Source organism: Equus caballus, chromosome 24, assembly GCF_041296265.1.
Source record: "Equus caballus isolate H_3958 breed thoroughbred chromosome 24, TB-T2T, whole genome shotgun sequence".
NCBI lineage: Eukaryota > Metazoa > Chordata > Mammalia > Perissodactyla > Equidae > Equus > Equus caballus.
In genome coordinates, this window is record NC_091707.1 from 15,638,026 (window position 1) to 15,657,651 (window position 19,626).

Here is a 19,626-nt window from a genome sequence, read left to right on the forward strand (position 1 = left end):
TTTTCCTTTTTAGAAATGCACTGGCTGCTCTGGTATATTTTACCTGGAGGTAATACTGAAAAAAGCATATGGAAAAGTATTTAACTGCGTATTTTTATTGACCACACTTTACCTCATTTTAATATTTGTAACTTCTGGGTGGCATATGACATAGCAACAAGTATGCAAATTGGTATTAGCACCCAAGCTAAAATTATTCCAATAACTTTTCACCCTCTATTACTCCCAAAATTTCTCCCATTGTCTTTTATAATTCATAGCCATGCAGAGTTGTGAGGGATCCTATGAATCATTTAGTCACCTCCCTCCCAATACTGGATCGTCCCCAACAAGTGTTTATCCAGCATGTGCAGGAGTATTTTCTGAGGTGAGGAATTCGCCGGTTCAGAGCTGCTGTTTTCAGAGCATTCATTTTTTCAGCCTAGGAACTACAAGGAGTGAATGTAACCCCTCTTTCACATTGACTTTAGAAAGCACTTCTCTCCAGATGAGCCACCTCCAGTTCTCACTGCTTCACTGCACCCTATGCTACTGAGCATGTCTTTCCGTCCTTAACTCAATGCTGAGCTGGCGAGAGCAGTCCTCTGGAGCGCAGACAAGGTCACGTGAAGAGTCAGAGCCACCGTTTCAACAGACATCATGGATTCAGTGTTGCACACGGTGGTCCCGGGGCTCTCTTGGCTATTGCTAATCACAGGTGTGAACCAATGGTCACAAGCACTTCCACACAAGACATAGTAAATTTCACATCAAAACTTAGATTTTAAATAATCATTATAATTACTGAAAGTCTTATTTTGTCTCCAACTCCTCTTGCTGCTGATGAACTATGGCAATTTCATTAGGGAATACTTTAAAACAATGACAAGTCCCGTTTGGGAACTTCAGACCAGAGAGCCAGTATGTGCCATAATATAAAATCAGTATGTTAATACTTTTATATATATGGACTGCTTCTAGAACTGAAGATTTTACAAGAATACTAAGGAAGATGGGAGAATCACATATCCCTAGGGATTTCTTATCTAAGATAATAAATGCCAAAGTTATGGCAAGAAAGTTATTTTTTTTAAAGTACAGGCTGCAATATAGATTGACCTTCCTTATGATTTTGGTATTACAACCACATACAATTTAAAATCACAATATTCTATTAAACTTTAGTTAGTCACTGAAATTGACATTACCAAACTTTCTGTTAGCTTTCTCCCAATATAAATATATAGCTTATTCGTGAATATTTAAGGAAATCGAGGAAAAAATATTGGCATAGGTTAATTAAATCCTTTAATAATCAACTGAATTTTCAAAATGCATTCATCTCTCAATTTCCACTGCAAGTGCTAGTTCAGCTTTCCACGTTTAAAACGCCTAACCAAACTACTTTAATACTAGGTATAAGGAAGAACCTCATGATTCCATAACAGAAAAACATAGAATATCACTACTCAACTATAATTGTCCGATTAAGTTTAATTACATGTAACTCCAACATTCTTGGAAAACTGTTTTCTCTGTGGGATGGCCCTCAAACTGTGGGCAGGGTGGGGGGAGTCGGAGAGACAATCTGCAGTCCTGGTCCCACATGCCCGAGTGAGCCGCTGAAACTGAGTCCACACAGACTCAGCCACTACCCACAGACTACACAGGGAAACACTGGAGATGGTTTTTATTAAACATACAAAAGCAAACTAATCCAGCAAGCTCAAAGAAGGTAAGAGACTTATGACATTTTCTTTGGACAGTGGCAAGCACCATTAAGGTTAACTTAGACTTTAACAAGCCATGAGCAAACGGCTAACTACATTCTATGTTCTTAGTAGTTTTAGGGTCTACCCAGTCATCAATTTATTATTTAAGATTTTCTTCTCCAGAATACATGAACATAGTAACCAAAGAAATTTAAATGTTTAGAAAAAGCAGTGAACAATAAAATTAACTTACTCATTCTTTTCCATATCCAAACGTCCTCTACATCGTCACTTGCACAAGGTGCAGTAATAAAGTTCATGTGGGCTAACACCTTCTCTCCAGTCTCACAGGTCAATCACCTTAGACGGCTACTACTGCTTTCCAAAACCAAGAACGAGCAGCAGAGCTGTGTACCCCTGGCGGACATTTAGTTTGAGAACTCTGAATTTTAAAGCAAAATTGTTCTAAGAAAGCTATTCAACGTATCCAGAAATAGAACATTTTTGCTCTTGGCATCACCCTGCAGTATTAGTTCAGAACCATCTTCTGAGTTATATTACTAGTTCCAGACACTCATTGGCTGCTAGACTGACCACAGATCAATGATTGGTTTGAGCAAAAGACCTTAAAATTATTTGAGACTAGCATTATTCAGTTTCCCAAAAGGATGAATATGTGTACTTAAGAACAATGCTAGACAAGGTCTCAATATTATCTTTTCCTTTTGAAAAGTACTATTTTAAAATATTTTGCTGTCAATTTCTGCTTGACAATTATATTGTACAACTGATTATTAAGAGATGCACATTTCTGAGTGTTAAATGATATAAGTAAACTAAATGTATACTTTTAAATATAGATCGTTATTTGAATGGGCTCACAATATCACCCTGCTATGATATAGCCAGCCATACTTAAAAGCCCACCCCTGCAGGCTATAAGAGATACACACGTAAGTCCTTATTTGTACCATGGCAATAATATTCCATGAACACTATTCATAAACATAAAATTGGAGGAAAAAAGAAGTGTTGCACCAAGGAAAATATTTTGCTAGTTTCAATGTGTATCTACATCTCCATTTCCTTTTCACAAACAAATGGCAAGCCATAGGATATACTGCAGTATGTAAGGAAGCCACTTGGTATAAACCCGATTCAGCCTGACCTCGTTCTTTCAAAAGGGTCTGACGTAGCCGCTGAGCATGCATCATACATCTGCTTTAAGCATTTGCTGTCCCAAAGACAAGAACAAATGGCCTTAAGATAAAGATGCAACTTCCCCCACAGTGGCATTTCCTTAAGGATAAGCATCTCTCCCTAGGGTAGGGATTGACTGCTGCGCTCACCCTGTGACCACCCAGCTGGAGACAACAGACAGGCTACCTGCTGTGTCCATCGAGACTGCAGATCTGCTACATGCTGTGTCCATCAATCACTGTGCTGACAGAGCAATCTTGTGACTACTGTAAAAGGGACATTTCAATCATATGTGATACATGCTCTTTGACAGTATATAACCACTCTGCAAACCCCACTTCTTTGGTGCCCCTTCCCTCCTCGGGGAAGGAAGGCCCCAGGCTAAGCTGGTCCTCACATCTGGCACATAATAAACTCACCCCAATTTTGATCTATAGGTTGGTTATGGATTATTTTCCTCAACACTTTCTCTGCAAATATCTGACATATCTTCAAGATATGTTGATCTGGGGAGCAGAGAAGAGCTCTGTGAGAGTTACTAGCATGAGTGGTCCTCAAGCTGAAAAACACTGAGCTGGCTTTGAAAGACTAATACTGCAAATTGCTGTGTACTTTGTTGCTGTGTGAAAGACCATCACCTGGGTATCTGGACTTAACTGGTGGGTCTGGCAGTTCATGGTATAACCCATGAGGCTTCTCAAATGCTTTAGTAATACCTGATATGTGTCAAAAGTAGATTGGTCATTTCCAATCACTTCCCCCTTCCTATGAAAAATAATTTAAACTTCAAACAAATTAGCAATTTGGCTATAGCCTGGGACCAAACACTTCTCTACCCTGGGAGAGGGAGTGGGGAATATCAGTTAAGCACTGTGAAAATCATCAGACATCATTAATAAAATTCAGATACAGGCACTCAAATAAGCTTTTACCCCTACACTCTTAGTACTAAAGGGGCACACGCCATGATACAACATTACTCAATAGAGTAACTGCTGAACAGACTACATTTGTTACGTAAGATTTTTAACTCATGAGCATCTGTAGTATCCATAGCAACAGAGTTGCTGGTATACTTATAAACTATAGTGTGTTATACTACTGTTTCAGAGTTGGAAAGCTCTTAAGGATAAATCAAAGCATACAGTATCAAAGTAATTATAACAAGGACAAAAAGCATACCTAAACGGCTATCGTGCACAGGGAGCAATTTGATAAAAGCCGGAAGGGATTACAAACCCAAGCTAACTACGCTTCAGCTGGACTTGCAGGAATAACAGATGTAAGGCCAGGGCCACGCAAAACAGATTAATGGGGAGAACAAATTAAATTCAGAGCAAGGAAAAGAGCCAGTGGGAGACTGTCAATGCAAGTAATATGTTCCTGCTTTCTCTTGGTAAGTGACTTAATTTCATAAAACACTGGAAAAGGTAGATGGGTAGATATGAGAACATCCAGGTTCTCAATCTTCTAATCACATGCTTAGGAACTAACAACCTACCACTGAGATGGGTGAAGCTCATTGTCAATCATCTTTGGGGAATCTGCTAAGGACTACATATCTAATTTTTGAAGCATGAGAAGGTGGCTTCCACAAATTGCCACGAGTAGCCTTGTATTAATCCCGGAGAATATTCCCGTATACATTATTAAAAGGGTGTTTGGTAAAACTTATAAAGGAAAGTAGTATTTGCTAAGGGACAATAAGGGCTCATGAAAATACTTACCCAGGAATACTAAAGTAATAGCCCCAGGAAACCTATCAGGAGTATACAAGACTTGACCAGGTCTCTCATGATCAAAAGTACTTGTGGACAAGAAAGAAAAATGAGGAGTAGGTGCTGATCGAATTGAGTGGATTGGAAACTGAATGACTGCTGAGACTCAGAGCACGACACTCCAACGTCCAGCAAGTGCTCAATAAACAGTTTACTGCGTGAACTGGTGAACAGTCAGATCCCTCGAGCTGTTCTCCAGACTATAAAATACAAGGTCTCTAAAGCTTCTCTCGTTGGGAAATGGTTTGACTCTCCTCACTCTTCTGGTTCTACATCCTCTCCAACACGTTCATCCTCATTACCCAATCCCAAACAGTACAGCCACTCTCCCAAAGGTGGGGGAGCGTTTTTTCACCAGTAGAGAATAAAACAGCCTCTAATTCAAGGGGTTCTTATAGCAAGACTTCCACAAACACACCCATACACTCCCTTGATTATTACATGGCATTTCTATAAATTGGTTTTCTTTCTTTGATCCTTCATTTTAACTTCTGAACCACTGAAAACTATTTTCAATCCCTTTAACTTCCTCATCCCAAGTAAAGCACAAGGATGCTTACGAAAGCATGCAAGTCGCAATTTACCCACCTCACAAGCAGCAGCGAAGAACAGACTTACAAGTCACTTTACCTAAACACCTGCTGCTTCAAAAAGGAAAAAGAATACTTAAAACATGTTAAGCGTCACAATTTTTTAAATTGGTAAGAAAAATGACAATGCTGTGCCGTCGATGCTTATGAATCTTGTCAACTGACTAGAGAGGGTAATGTGCTTAGCCATTTAAAAATCTTCCTTTCTAGATTCAAGCATGGTATTTAAAAAAACACACACACAATGTAATACTCTACTATCTGCTTAAAAAACGGACAGTAACATATCTTTATTATGGATTAAGCAAGTTTAAGAAATAGCTATTTGTAGCCTTTAAAACAATGCACTGAAAATAAGCCTTAATTTCAGAGTTTTATTGTATTGCACTAAAGGAACAGCAGGGCGGTTATACAATGTTCTCTCTCATTCAGTTTTGAAAATCTAAAGTACTTGCAAATTCTTAAGAATACCTTTACCACCAGATTAAAGCAGCAAGTATAATAACCAATTTCTTAATAAGTAATGTCTTACAAATTAAAACACATTTAAAATAGCTTTAAATGCATTCTTTGCAAGTAATTCAGCATATATTTTTATATCATGTTCACTTATGCTTAAGAATTAAAGCAAGTTATTACTCTGGTTGAAATATGGGAAATCTCTCATTCATGCAATATACAGGGATAATATTCAAGTCAAAGGGAAAACATCCCACTCTTATGTTTTTAATGTATCCATATATAATCTTCTACATGATAGATGAGGAAACCATGATGGTTCCCACAGGCTAGATATCTATTTTCAGTTCATCAGAAGCACCTGGTATCTACAGCTAATTTATAATTAGATGGAATTTCAGTAAAACCAATGAGCCCTACAAGTTCCTATAAACACGAGCTTCCAATGGAGTAAGGACAGTCAATAATTAATACAATCATTCAAGGGATTATGGCTGTTCCTTAAGGAGTGCAAGTCCAACCTGTCAACACCAGAGGTAATCATTTGATATTAATGTATACGTAATTCCATTTAAATTCTTTATCCGAGTATAACATATGAAAACAGTCTTTCCACAAGCAAAAAATGTGGAAACATTTAAAAAATAATGAGTCATTTTTTAAAGTAACTGATCAGATTCCATAGGCTACTCTTGGAAACAGGGTCTTGCTGGATAGAAGCCCTCCACGTGGTGGCTTTGTGCATGCACTGAACTGGCCCGATTCTTCTGAGCGCTGTTCTAAGAGCTTACCAAAACATAGATCATGCTGAAAAGAAGAAAAAAGCTGTTAATTCAAACATTCCTAATTATAACAACTAAAGCACCAAAAAGTTGAGTCTGCTTTATGTAGCAAACTAGTTTGTGCTATCACATCATCACAGAAAGGAAAAGACCAATGACAAGTTCACAACACAATTTCAATCTACATATATGGACTTTGCCTAAGGTGGGAGTTTGACTCAGTGCATGTGCTGTGGTTGTCCCGTACTTCCTTTCCAATTTTAGCAAATAGAACAGCACAGCTGAAAGCTTAATGGGGGATCAGAGCTTAGAGAAGCAATCCAAACAGCACGCTGCTCTGGAGTTGTGTCTAATAATAAAGGCAAGCATCTCCCGAGGGCTCACTTCACACCAGGCCCCGTGAGGTCTTCTATATACAGGACCTCACTGAAACCTCCAAGCAGTCCTAGGAGGTAGGTGTCATCATCATCCCCATTTCACAGACGGGAATGGTCAATTAAGGAACTTTCCCACTGGAGAAAGGCTCTAGGCAACAGCAACAGAGTTAAACAAGAAAAGGGGACAAAGGAGCAAAATAAAAAACAATAGCCATTTGATTTAGGCTTATGGCCTAAAGGAGACATTCTACAGAAAAAGCCATGTGGAACCGTCATGGTTCAAAGGCATGTGTATCTAAATGGAAATACAAAGCAAGGAGGGGAACAAACTCAATGGACAAGTGAAAGCAGCAATGAACATCCTGGTGCCACTATCTCTGGGTGAACATTTTCCCACAACTGTACATCTCCAATTTTATCATTTATTCAATCATTCATTTCTTTTCTTTCTTTCAACAAATATGTTTTAAGTGCCTACTATACACCAGCACTGTTTCAGGTATGTTATAAAATGTAAATTAATTTAAAATGAAAATTAACAGGACATTAGAAGGACACATGGAATTTCACTTTTCAGAACTTGGATTCACTATCTGTGTTTCATATATGAAGGAACAAGATTTGTAGATGCAGTAAAGGATGCTCACGTTCACAATTATACCCTCTAAAAGCACAAAAATATCTTTTTCCTAAATTTCAATCCAGCCCTTCATTTATCCTTGTCTATAACGGAAATTTATATGATGTAAGGAGAAATACAAATATAAGCCTGTCATCTAATACTTAGCAAGTTTTCAAGTAACAAAAAGAAAAGGAAATGGAAGCTTATTACAACATTTTCACCTTATACAGCTAATTTTCTTTAGATTTTGAAAATCAGAAAGCCCTCTCTAGTTGAATACACATCAATAAAAGATGGGAAAAGTGTATTCATATAGCTTAAAGAAAAATTCTAATTCCACACCTGACAGTGTCCTTTTCCAGCTGTAACAAGCAGCCATGTTATTCCACCAACAGTACACTTGGAGCAGTGGTTCTCAAGCAGGGCTGACGTTGCCCGACTTGGGGCATCTGGCAGTGTCGAGAGACATTTTTGATTGTTACAACTGGGGCAGGAAGATGCTACTGGCATCTAGTGGGCAGAGGCCAGGGATGCCGCTAACCGTCCTACAATGCGCAGAAGAGCCCCCACAACAATGATTAATCCAGCCCAAAATGTCAACAGTGCTGAGGCTGAGAAACTCTGATGTAGGGGAACAATGATATGAGTCTATCACAGTGTAAAGGGAGAAAAACCAATAACTGCACCATCTTGTAAGATAGAACTGTTTGTTTCTTTCAGTCATCCCATTTGGATCAAGCAAACCAGAAAATAAAAGACAGAGCACATAGTTTATGAAGAATGATACGGAAAAAATTAAAGACAATCTTGAGACTGAAGTTAAGCAAAAATTGTTTTGCAAACTCATCCAGCCATATACTCCCAATGCCATCACTTCGCCATGGAGAATGAGGATTGTCCTTTACTCACTGAATGTGTCTGATAACTTAGGAAGCAGTACCCTGACTAAGCTTTCTGCCCCTTCACTGTTGGCTGTCTTGACAAGTACCAACCCTGGCCCTTCACATCCATATTCATCTTCAATGTGTGGGAATTTGCTGGTGTGCACTGTGCCATTATCGTTACCACCTCCAAGACTCTGAGTTGTTCTTTAAGTGGATTTTAAAGTATTAAGACCATAATGCCTACAAACATTTTAGGCAGCAAAGTGAAATCATATTTTCATTTTACTTTTTAAACTTACCCGTATAGGTAGTAAAAAAATGCTAGAAGATAAAAAGCTAATTTGCACCATCCTTCTTTCTGACAATATGCTAGAATATCTGCATTCATGATGGTTGTGGGGTCATAGAGTCCCGGTCCACTCATCACTGGTCTACTCATATACCTGAAATAAACACAGTCTGTTAGCCACTCAGAAAGGGAAGCAAACCTTCAGGATGGGAAGGAGGGTTTTTCTTCTCAAACAGTATTTGTTCCAATGAGAGGTGTCCACGCAGGGATGCATGCTTTCAGTTCTAGGTGGAGTTCTTTTTTTTATCATCTTAATTTTAAAACTAGAGCCCCTAAATCAGAACAAGACAGTTAAACAAGTCACATCTGGTCTCCTCTACACTTTAGAAATCCAAGCAAAATAAGAATAACTGTAGAAAGGAAATAAGATTTTTTTAACTTTTTAACATATTTTTAGACTTTCAGAAAAGGTACAAGAACACTTCACCCAGATATTCCAAAGGTTCACATTCACCACACTGGCTTTACCCTTCTCTTTCTCATTCCATCTCTAAATATGTGTACATTTTTTCTGAACCATTTTAGAGTCAGTTACAGATGTGATACCACTTTATCCCTAAACACTTCTTCAGTATATTTCCTAAAATCGAGGGCAATGAGATTTTGACATGCCTGTATAGATCAGACATAACTTTTAGAAGTTATGAAATATGAACATCTTGCATAAATAACCGAATTTAGTGTCACACAGTAAACATGGAGAAAGAAGTTAGACACACACTATACATTTTGATTTACATGAAGTTCAAAGATGTCAAAATTAATAAGATTTTAGAGGTCACTGGTTCTCCTTGGGAATGGAGGGGTAAGTGACTGGGATGGGACACAAGGGGATCTTTTGGGGCTGGACCTGTTGTATACCTTGATCTGGATGGTTGTTTCATGGGTGTATACATATGTAAAAATTCACTGAGCTGTATGCTTCAGACCTGCACACATTATTGTATGTAAGTTACACTTCATTTTTAAGGGAAAAAAACTCTTTGAAGGGTAGTAAAGCAAGCCCCGTAAGAGGTATTAATACAGTTATTTGTTCACCCACTTGATTTTTAAAATAAATGCCAACTAACTTTCAGTTTTCATTTAGGTGACTAGCATGAAAAATAACCATGTCAACCATAGTATAAATTAAAATTTAATTAGGAAAATATTAGAAGTACATCTAAATATTACCTCCAAATATGATATGCCAAGAGGGGCATATTGAGACCCAGTGTAAGCCACTCTGCTGCACAAAGAAACATGACACAGAAGAAAGCATGGATGAGGTACTCTGGAAGTACAAGCTGGAAGGAAAAGACACGCCAGTTATCCAAATGCTTTGGCATTAAGTCAACTGCTAATTTGGAAAGCAGGTGGCAACCAAGTTTCCATAATGAAAAATCACTGTTTTCTTAGAATTAGAGATGAAAGACGCTACTGAATTTTATTTCCATATTTAATTTTTTACCAAAAGCACTATTACAAGCAAACTGACCAGAGGATACTAAAAGAATAAGATAAAACTTAAAATTTAAACTCAAATTATTAGAGCAACAGGTTACATTACAAAGTTACCACCCAGACTGTTTGAACAGTTATTTGCTGATCAACTGGAATACTTTTTCTTTCTACCATTCAACAATGATAAAAATACAAAAATAAGGTATCTAATCACATGCAAGATATAAAAAGACCCAAAAAAAACAAAACTCCCCTTTGGAAGTTTACACATTAGGGATTTTAAGCCTTTAACAGAAACCAAGAATGCTACATATACAATATTTAGCAAACCACATCACATTACCACAAAAGTAATTTTTCAATGAAAAGCCAACAGCCAATAATCTCAGCACAGTTGGGGGGAAAGAACACTAATATGCACAAATGCAAATGATGTGCTTTCTGCAACGTAGGAGGGAAAAGACTGAGTTCTCAACCATGAAATTGGAATTTTCCCGGTTCCTGAGCTCATTCCTATATGGCCTTCCTGTTTCTTTATGCTTGCTTTCCAATGAAATGTTGCAGACAGGCAGACCAGGAGAAGCTCAGAACTCAAAAACAAAGTAAGCCTGATAGTAGGTAGTATTAAGTAAGGAAAAATTAATTCAAGCAAAGCGCTTTTTATAAACTGACCAGGAGTTAACGCCTTAAATTATCTTTCTCATTCTAAAGATTTCAGCCCAAAGACTTTGTTAAATAAAAATACCAAAACCTTTCATTGCAAGTTTCAGCCAAAGAAGTTCCTGTAAGTCACAGCTGCAAAGCCAGTTTCTCAAATGTCTGCATTATACCAAACTAAAATTATATGAATCCTCAACACTGTCAGAGCTTTCCTCAGGGGAAACCATAGCTGTGGAATATAATAATATACAATACATATACTACATATGCAAGCCCATTTTCTAATACTGCCAAATTACTTCTTAAATTGAAAAAGTATGGAGCAAAGTTTTTTTTTTTTTTGAGGAAGACTAGCCCTGAGCTAACTACTGCCAGTCCTCCTCTTTTTGCTGAGGAAGACTGGCCCTGAGCTAACATCCATGCCCATCTTCCTCTGCTTTATATGTGGGACACCTACCACAGCATGGCATGCCAAGCAGTGCCATGTCCGCACCTGGGATCCGAACTGGCGAACCCCGGGCCACCGAGAAGCAGAACGTGAGAACTTAACCACTGTGCCACTGGGCCGGCCCCTGAAGCAAAGTTTTTAATGAATCCTATTTTAAATGAAATCCCAGTAAAACCAACTAATCTATACTACTAAACAGATTTTTCAACAAACTTAATATAATAAATAACAAAAGATAAACTCTGCATATATATAAACTTGTAAATAATATGAACCTTTAAGCCAGCATTTAATTAAGATCAAAGTTAACTATCTGTCAAAAAACAAGAAAATGTCCGTAGGAAGTCTTTCAAACTCAGTTGACTACAACCAGTACAAACCAAGAAAAACATACATTTCATTAGAAGTACACCACTAGAGCTGCTGTTTAAATTACAGGATTTTTCTTTAAAATATAGTAAGCCTAGTAGAGGAAGATGGGCATGGATGTTAGGTCAGGGCCAGTCTTCCTCAGCAAAAAGAGGAGGATTGGCAACAGATGTGAGCTCAGGGCTAACCATCCTCAAAAAAAAAAAAAAAAATATATATATATATATATATATATATAGTAAGCCTATTTTAGCCCTCTAAAGCCAACTGATATCTAACAATATAAATTATCATCCAAGTTTCCATGCTACACTTACAGACTAAGGTATGGGGAAAAAACGATTTTGAGAGCATGACCCCTTACTGCTCTTAAACAATGTACTTTAGTGAGAGTGATGATAATCTGAAACTCTACCAGTTCTAATATGAAACAAATGCCACAATCTCTTTTCTCCACAAAAAAGGTCCAGAAACTTTTACTATGCATCTCTAATAGAAACCAGTCCTTTCCAATCATTCATTAATGACAGAATTTGCCCATAAGTGGCATAAAAATTATTCCATTTAGGAACCAACATTTATGCAAAAACTTGTATCCACAAAAAATACCTCATGCAAATACAGCTGAAATGATGGTACTTAAACATGCAAATCATAATATTCTCTAGTTAAGGTTCACATTTTAAAAAATAATGATATGTGTCCTCCCCCATACTTTGGCAGAATTGTCAAAATCAATCTTAAATAGGGAAAACTGTCAGATGCACTGCTATTAAGCCAATCGTCGGCACCCTATCAAAACACAACTTGTGCTGGTATAAAAACTGCCTTCCAACCTGTTGCAAGATGAGGATGTCCCAAGCACATCTTTTCTAAGCAAGGATTTCTTTCCATTAAGAATAGCCAGAAATCACACATTATATGTTAAAATGAAATTAGTCTCTCTCAAATTTAAAGTAAATTAGCAAAATACAAGCGCTTGAGCTTAAAACTCAGGCTATGTGGGTTCAAATTCTGGCCCTCCCTTAGCTGGGTGACCTCAGGCTGAGTGCTCTAACCTCACTAAGCCTCAGTTTACTCTCCTATGCAAGAGAAGAGCAATCCACCTCCCTCTTAGGATGGTCAGGAGAACCAAATGGAAAAACCCAGGTGAAGATGCTTAGCTCAGAGCCTGGCAGACAGGAAAGCCCTCCTCTGATTTCAACTATGATCATCCTCATCATCATTGGTTATTTCAGATAAGGAAAAGCCAAACAGGATAGAATACTATTAAACAGCTGTCCAAAGAAATTTCAGTTTCTTAATTTCTTGGTAACAATTAGTTTCAATAGTAGTTTAAGATGTTTTACAAGGAACATAATTACTTTCCCATGAGAAAGCAGAGTCAATTCATATTTTGTCTCAAAAGAGCAGAGAAACAGATAGTAAGTTAATACTTTTAACTGTACCTACATCAAGTCTTACTGTAACAGCTCTTTAACGACTAGGAATCTGCTCCATCATTCAGATTCATCCAGGAAACAATGATAAAGGAGCAAACTAACTTTAGAGGCCCTATTCCAAATAAAATCCCTCTAGCATGCTAGTGCATTATAGTTTTACACAACTAAAGTCTACACAAGTTCTCAACTTCATTAAGTAATTTTTCAAGATAAATTATTGTATTCTATTTCTTGAAGATACACCCAGTGCTCTCTTACAACCTTTCAGTTTCTGACCAATTAGGCAAAATCAATCCTACAGGCTAAAGGAGAATCTCCCTAAAGAAGTACACTAAATGAAGTCCAAAATACACATAAACCCCCTAAGCACAATGGAGCCACATTATAATTAAATCCCTCGGAGCTCAGAACGTCAGCCAGGTTGGTTTTAGAAATTTAGAGTGGATATACATTAGAAACAACTATGTAGACATTTGTATACAAATTGCTATCTACAAAACTTTGGCAGCATGAGTCCAAAGGTCAGCATTACTGCAAGATTCCAGAGCCTAAAAACAGAGCTATCCTCCTAAAAGGATCTGAACAAACATCAGCTGAAAGAGTGAATTAATTCCAGAACAGCCATAACTAAAGATAAACTAGATATGGTACTAAAGACTCCACTTGCAGACCACCTCACAGTAGGTCACAGCAGGAGAATCATCTCACCATCTGTTACATTCATTTTACATTAACCAACTTTCAAACACTGCACCAAATAATTTAATATAAATATAGAAGTGCCTATGGCTATAACATTTTTAAAGATGCATAAGCATTTAACAGCTTTCCCTACTTGACTGGGCCAGCAAGCAAACATTTGCATAAAATATGAAATTTCATGAAATCATAACCCTCAACAGGCATATGAACAAGCACACTGAACAGAACATTTTACAAATACAAATGCCCTAGCCCTCCCCATGAAATGTAGCATTAAAACATTAAACTGAAGAGCAGTACACACCTTTAATGCAATTTTGACTCTTTTAATCTTTTTGACCTTTTCAACTGTCTTTGGCCGACAATGTAAAAAGCAGATTGGAAGAATGTTAGTACGACAGCTGACAAGATCACCAGCAGATTAATAATAGTCAGAATAGACACGCAGGACAGGAAAAAGAATATTTTTTAAAATTCTGCCTACTTCAAAAAGTACAAATATATCATGCTACTGAGAATATTGGCCATTTTCAAATTATATCAAGTTAAAAGCAAAAAGCGTTTAAAAATCTAAAGAAAAGCCCTCTATTATAACTTACAGGATTCAGGGTATTACACTGGTCTATAGGATTCTTGTAATCAGTCTTCAGCTCATCAAATGCTATAATCTAAAATAAAATTAAAATAGTTAGGATCTCTCACTTTAATAAAAAGCAGCAACAAACCTGCCCCATTATCAAATAATAATTGAATGACGTTAACAAAAGAAAAAGTGTACCAACATTACATATACAAATTTAGAGTAAACTCAATGTGCTAATAAATAACTAGAATCAGATTGAAAGAACTGAAAACATTTTATTATTGTCACCAAAATGATCTGATACCGTGATAAATATCCTAATTTTCAATCTTTCAATGCATCTCTTCAAGTTATTTTCTCTACTTCAAATGCTCTTCCCCTCACCCACAACAATTTACTGAAACTCTTCTTTATCCTAAAAAACTCTCTGCCTATGTCAACTCCTCTCTGGAGGGTTCTCCTGACTCCCTTGGTCAAAATACCTGCACGCCTGTCTCATCTCCACAGAGCACAGGGCTTCAAAATGCTGCCCACACGGCATTTCTCACACTGAAGCAGAGATTTATGTCCAGGTTTGTGTCCCCCAGGAGACTGTGTGAAGTGTGACTGGTCCCCTCAGTGTGAAGTGTTTTTAACCATCTGTGCACATCCCTCCTTTGTCACAGTGTTCAGGGGACACTAGGGATGGACTCACATGCTTCAATTTGTTCCCATTTGTGCCCAAACACATACATTGAAAGTCCAGCTTCGATTTGGAAATGCAAGAAATGGCCTCAGAACAGAGAAACAAGAAGGGATTGTTAAACTTCCTGGCCAGGACAGCCACGTCCAGTAGTGCAGTCTCTACACAGGACGAAGGATGGGGCCTCAGAGCTGGCCCGCGCTCACGCTGCCAAGGGCCGTGCACCAGGCTCTGCGCCCAGGGCCTGCGTCAGTTCAGGACGGAGGATTTTTCTAATTCTTCTGCCCCTAGAGGCATCCTGTGCTAAAGGGACCACATCGGCAAGAGTAGCCCTGTTCAATGCCACTATAAAAGTGATCAATCTGACCTCCTTTGGGGTCCTATGCATATTCCTATTGCATTCAGGTCATTTCATTTGTTGGCAAAACTAAAGACTGAAGAAGGGTAGCCCAGGTAAGGCCAGCTTCTCGTGGAGTGATAGTGAAAGCTACAAATGTGATAAGGCGAGAAAGCTCTCAGCCATTTATAAAATACGTTGCAAGAATGTTTTTGTCCTCACTCTGGAGAAATATGGCTTTAACATTTAGGGTCACTAAACGCAGAACTTCAAAGTCAAAATGCACTAAAAATCAAATAGAGGCAATGCGCCACTATGTGGTATTGTCAGGTGTCAAAATAAGCCAAAGGCACCAAGTTTGTGGGGGAGCTATTTTAGTTGCTGCCATGGTCACCCACGGGACAGAGAACTTAATCTGCCGTTCCTCTGGTGGCTTAGGAATAGGATCTTTATACATGAGACAGCGTTACTCAATATTATCAGCAATCAATGGAATCATATGTCTAGTTTTTAACATGCTGGTTTATTTCCCTGTTACAGTTCCTGGCTTCATGAAAAGATGGGTTTTTAAAATTTCTAGAATTTTATAAAATTCACTAATCTGACCTAATAAAAATTATAACTAAAACAAGAATAGAAGGAAAATACATGTTAAAATGTGAACTGCGTGAGAGCAAACATTCTCGCTGTGCTCACTGCTCCGTCCCAGGGCGCAGACAACGCTGGCACGTCTGTAAGCGTCCAGTCGATACTCTTCAGGTGATTTCAAGGGATCTTTTAATGAATAGGTTGCTGAACAGGCTTCTGTTTGAGTGCTATAAGGTAGAGTTTACAAAACTTCTGAAAAGATTCTTAAACCAGTGGTTTTCAAATTTCCTGCAACTGCGCATCTGGACAAAGATGTTCACAACAATTTCCACAGAAATGCAAAAGCGATAAAACAGATAAATCCCTAAAGACACCAAACTACACAATTCAGGATACCTTCCAACTTGACGCACGTCGTTAGGGAATGACTTCTGCACTTTTAGCTTTCAAACCAACCTCTGCCCCAACTGTATTTTCCACAGAGCTAAACCACATGAATTAGGGCTAAACTGACAGAACCATCAGCATAAAAAATCCTTTACAACAATTAATGTAAACAGGACTTTTTGAATTTATACTTGAAATTTCCAAACGAGTCTCCTGACAGACACTAAACGAAAATAAACCGAAGGTTACATAGTCAATAGAAAAATTTAAACTATTTATTTAGAATTTCCAATTTGTTCCCAAAGGATGCATAATCCTCTGAACTACTAAGAAACCCCTAAGGATAAAAGCTCTCTACTAATCTGTGGAGTAAAACTTTTTAAAAATTCTATAAGAGGACTTAAAATCATCTACTTCACCAGACACATATTCATTTGAAAGCGGATACTAAATCACCCAGTTTTTAGAAGTGCAGTTAAGGTTTTCCTTAAGCCAAACCCAACCTGGTTCAAGATGTGAAAAGGCACCCACAGCTCCAAGACTCCTCATCATCTCAGAAAACAGAAAGCACCGGTCACACAGAAGCGGATTAAATCACATCTACAGACAGAAGGGAACCAACATTCCAGTTTCATCAGAGGCTTACTAAAGGGGAGCTGGTTTGCATCCCAAATTATCTTTATTTATTGTTCTTCCACCAAAGAAGAGCCTAAAATACTTTTCAAGTTACTGGTTCCTACTGACGAGCATTTCGAGGGAGCAGTTACTTCACAGCTTACACAAGCACCCCGCACTACACCAGCAGGCGGGTTCTAAAATAATTATAAACGTAACCACGCTCTTTGGCAGAAGGGAACGGATTTTTGATATCACTCTACTTTTGAGTTTTTTGCACAAGACACTGCTGCCCTTTAAATCACTCTGCCCTCTATGTTCATAACAAATCCATGATGAAAACTGACTCAAAGCTTACATGAGTGAACGGGCCCCATCATTCATAGTAGGATCAATATTCCAGAAGGGACTAGAACATGGAGAGGGGAGAAGCAAATCTAAGACAAAGTTTTAAGGAATGCTGATTTCCAGAAGGCTGCTTCTAATTTTGCGCTGAGAAACAGGAATCCTCAAAAACCTCTTGGAGCACCGTTTCTCAGGGAACGAACTTGTTCCTTACAGGGATCAGCAACGACGTGCTTGCTTCTATCCTGCAGCATGATGCGAGTGAAAGAAAAGCACTGCTCTAGAGAAGCTTAAGCTGAGCATTTCCAAATCAAACCAAAACTGCCTCTAAGTCAGGCTCCCAGCACACAGGGGCGGCTGGGAGGACTGTCTCTTGAGCAACTCGGGTGGTCAAAGCAGGACTTCGGGGGAAAGTTGGGAGATGCGGTCAACAAAGTCATCGATCCAGTCTACCTCGGAGCTCACACGGAAACCAGAACCCGATTCCACTTGAAGAGCACCCAAGAAGGGCTGGGAGGCAGGGGGGACCTCCTCTGCCACAGGTCCTGACGATCTCACCGGGGCAGGATGCTGCGGAAGCCCGAGAGAACGGCGGCCGTGCTCAACAACGCATCCGGGCCACCGCTCCCGCCCGGCGCCCGGCCGCCTCTGTGCCCGCGACCCCTCCCCGGGCCCCCAGGGCCGCGCCGCGGGGCTGCCAGCAGGCCCGCGCCCACCGGCGGCGAGGAGCCGCGTCCGTCAGCCGCCGCCCCCGCGCCCTGGCCCGCGGCCCGGCCTGAGACGGAGGCGGCGCCCCTTGCCGCGCGGCCCGGCCCGGCGCGCCCCGGGGCGCGGCCCTTGGGGGCCCGGGCCGGGAAGGGGCCGCGCCGCCGCCTTGCCCTCCGCCCCTCGGCCGTACTCACGTGCCAGATGGCGAAGAAGATGAGCGCGGCGGTGAGCAGCAGCGCCAGCATGTAGCAGAAGGCCGCGAACGTGAACGCCATGGCCGCGGAGCGAGCAGCGCCGGCGGCGGGGAGCGGCGGCGCACAGCCCGCTGGGTAAAACCATTCGCTTCCTCGGCCCGCCGCGCCCGCCGCCGCCCGCCCAGCGCGCCTGCGCACCGGCCGGCGCCCTCTAGTGGCCGGAGGCGGCGCGCGCCTTCGTGGTCCGTGCTGCCGCCGGTCGGCCTCGCCTCCCTTCCCTGGTTGATTCTCTGGACGAATATTCTTTCGTGAGTGCCTAGGGTGTACCAGGGACTGTGCTGCTCCTTTGAGATACGAAGATGAGTAAGCTAGCACTTGCGCTGGAACAACTCGTGCTGGACACGACCCCCTGAGTGTCCTGACGGCGCGATCGCCCTGTCCCCGGAGCCTGCGGCCTCTGGGAAGCGTCGGGGGCGCCCGGCCCGCTCGGGGCGGGACCCTGCGGGAGACGTAGGCTGAGGCTTCCGGGGCGAGTAGCTGTCCGGGCACAGAGAAGGCAGATTCAGCGGTGCAAGGAGAGGGTTCAGCACGAGCAACGCAGAGAGGTGAAAGAAAGAAGAAAAGCTCGGCGTCCTAGGTGAACCCGCCAGCGGCGCTCCATCAGCAGGACAGAGCCGAGACTGCGAGCGTTAGGGGGCTTCGAAAGGGTTTAGACCGCAGAGGGCCTGCTGTGCCTGGTGAGGGAGCTCATACTTCACATCCCATAAGCCCATGCTTTGCAAACCGTTTGGCTCACCACACGCAATGGGGAGACTTTCATTGCAACCCAGCGGAGCATCACAGACCTTGAATTACTCGGAGATGGACGACTGGATATAGACGCAACTATAGATAGAGCTGAAACAAAACTATCACAAACAGTGCTAAAGCTTCTTGAGTGCTTTCCCTTCCTGTCTTTTTCGCTGTTTTGTTTTTAATGCTGGTTGTGACCCACAAAACTGATTCACCCCCTGCCAACTGTTCGCTGCTGATGGAAGTGGAAATCGTTGAAGGCTTTTAACAAGAGAGGGCCATGTTTAGATTTGCGGTACAGATCGCTCACAGCAGCAGATTGTATAGAGAATGGTTTAGAAGCAGAGTGTCCAGTGCTGCCCAACAGAGCCTTCTGCAATGGTGGAATTTTCTTTATCTGCACAGTCCAATACAGAAGCCACTAGCCACATGTGGCTGTTGAGCACTTGCGATGTGGCTCGTATGACTGAGGAATTGAACTTTAAATTTTGCTTGTTTTAATTAATTAAAATCTAAATGCCCACATATGGCTAGTGGCTACTGTCTTGCACTGTGCAGGTCCACACCACCAGGATTATGTGGCACCTTTGTGCAAATTA

The 19,626-nt window shown here is 40.4% G+C and overlaps 1 protein-coding gene across 2 annotated transcripts; it reads right to left on the reverse strand.

Annotated features, from left to right (window-relative positions):
- Positions 1-5,509: 5,509 nt before the first annotated feature.
- Positions 5,510-18,736, reverse strand: CNIH1 (cornichon family AMPA receptor auxiliary protein 1). 2 transcript variants are annotated; one of them, XM_070249483.1, is made up of 6 exons: positions 18,236-18,418; positions 14,396-14,464; positions 14,101-14,148; positions 9,906-10,018; positions 8,683-8,826; positions 5,510-6,525 (listed from the first exon to the last, which is right to left on the reverse strand). In XM_070249483.1, exons 1-6 carry the CDS (start codon positions 18,314-18,316, stop codon positions 6,498-6,500), a joined length of 483 nt encoding a protein of 160 aa, XP_070105584.1. In that variant the 5' UTR covers positions 18,317-18,418; the 3' UTR covers positions 5,510-6,497. The 2 variants fall into 2 exon arrangements, with proteins under 2 accessions (XP_070105584.1, XP_023483528.1); XM_023627760.2 differs by lacking the exon at positions 14,101-14,148 and having other exon boundaries at positions 18,236-18,736.
- Between the last annotated feature and the right edge of the window lie 890 nt (positions 18,737-19,626).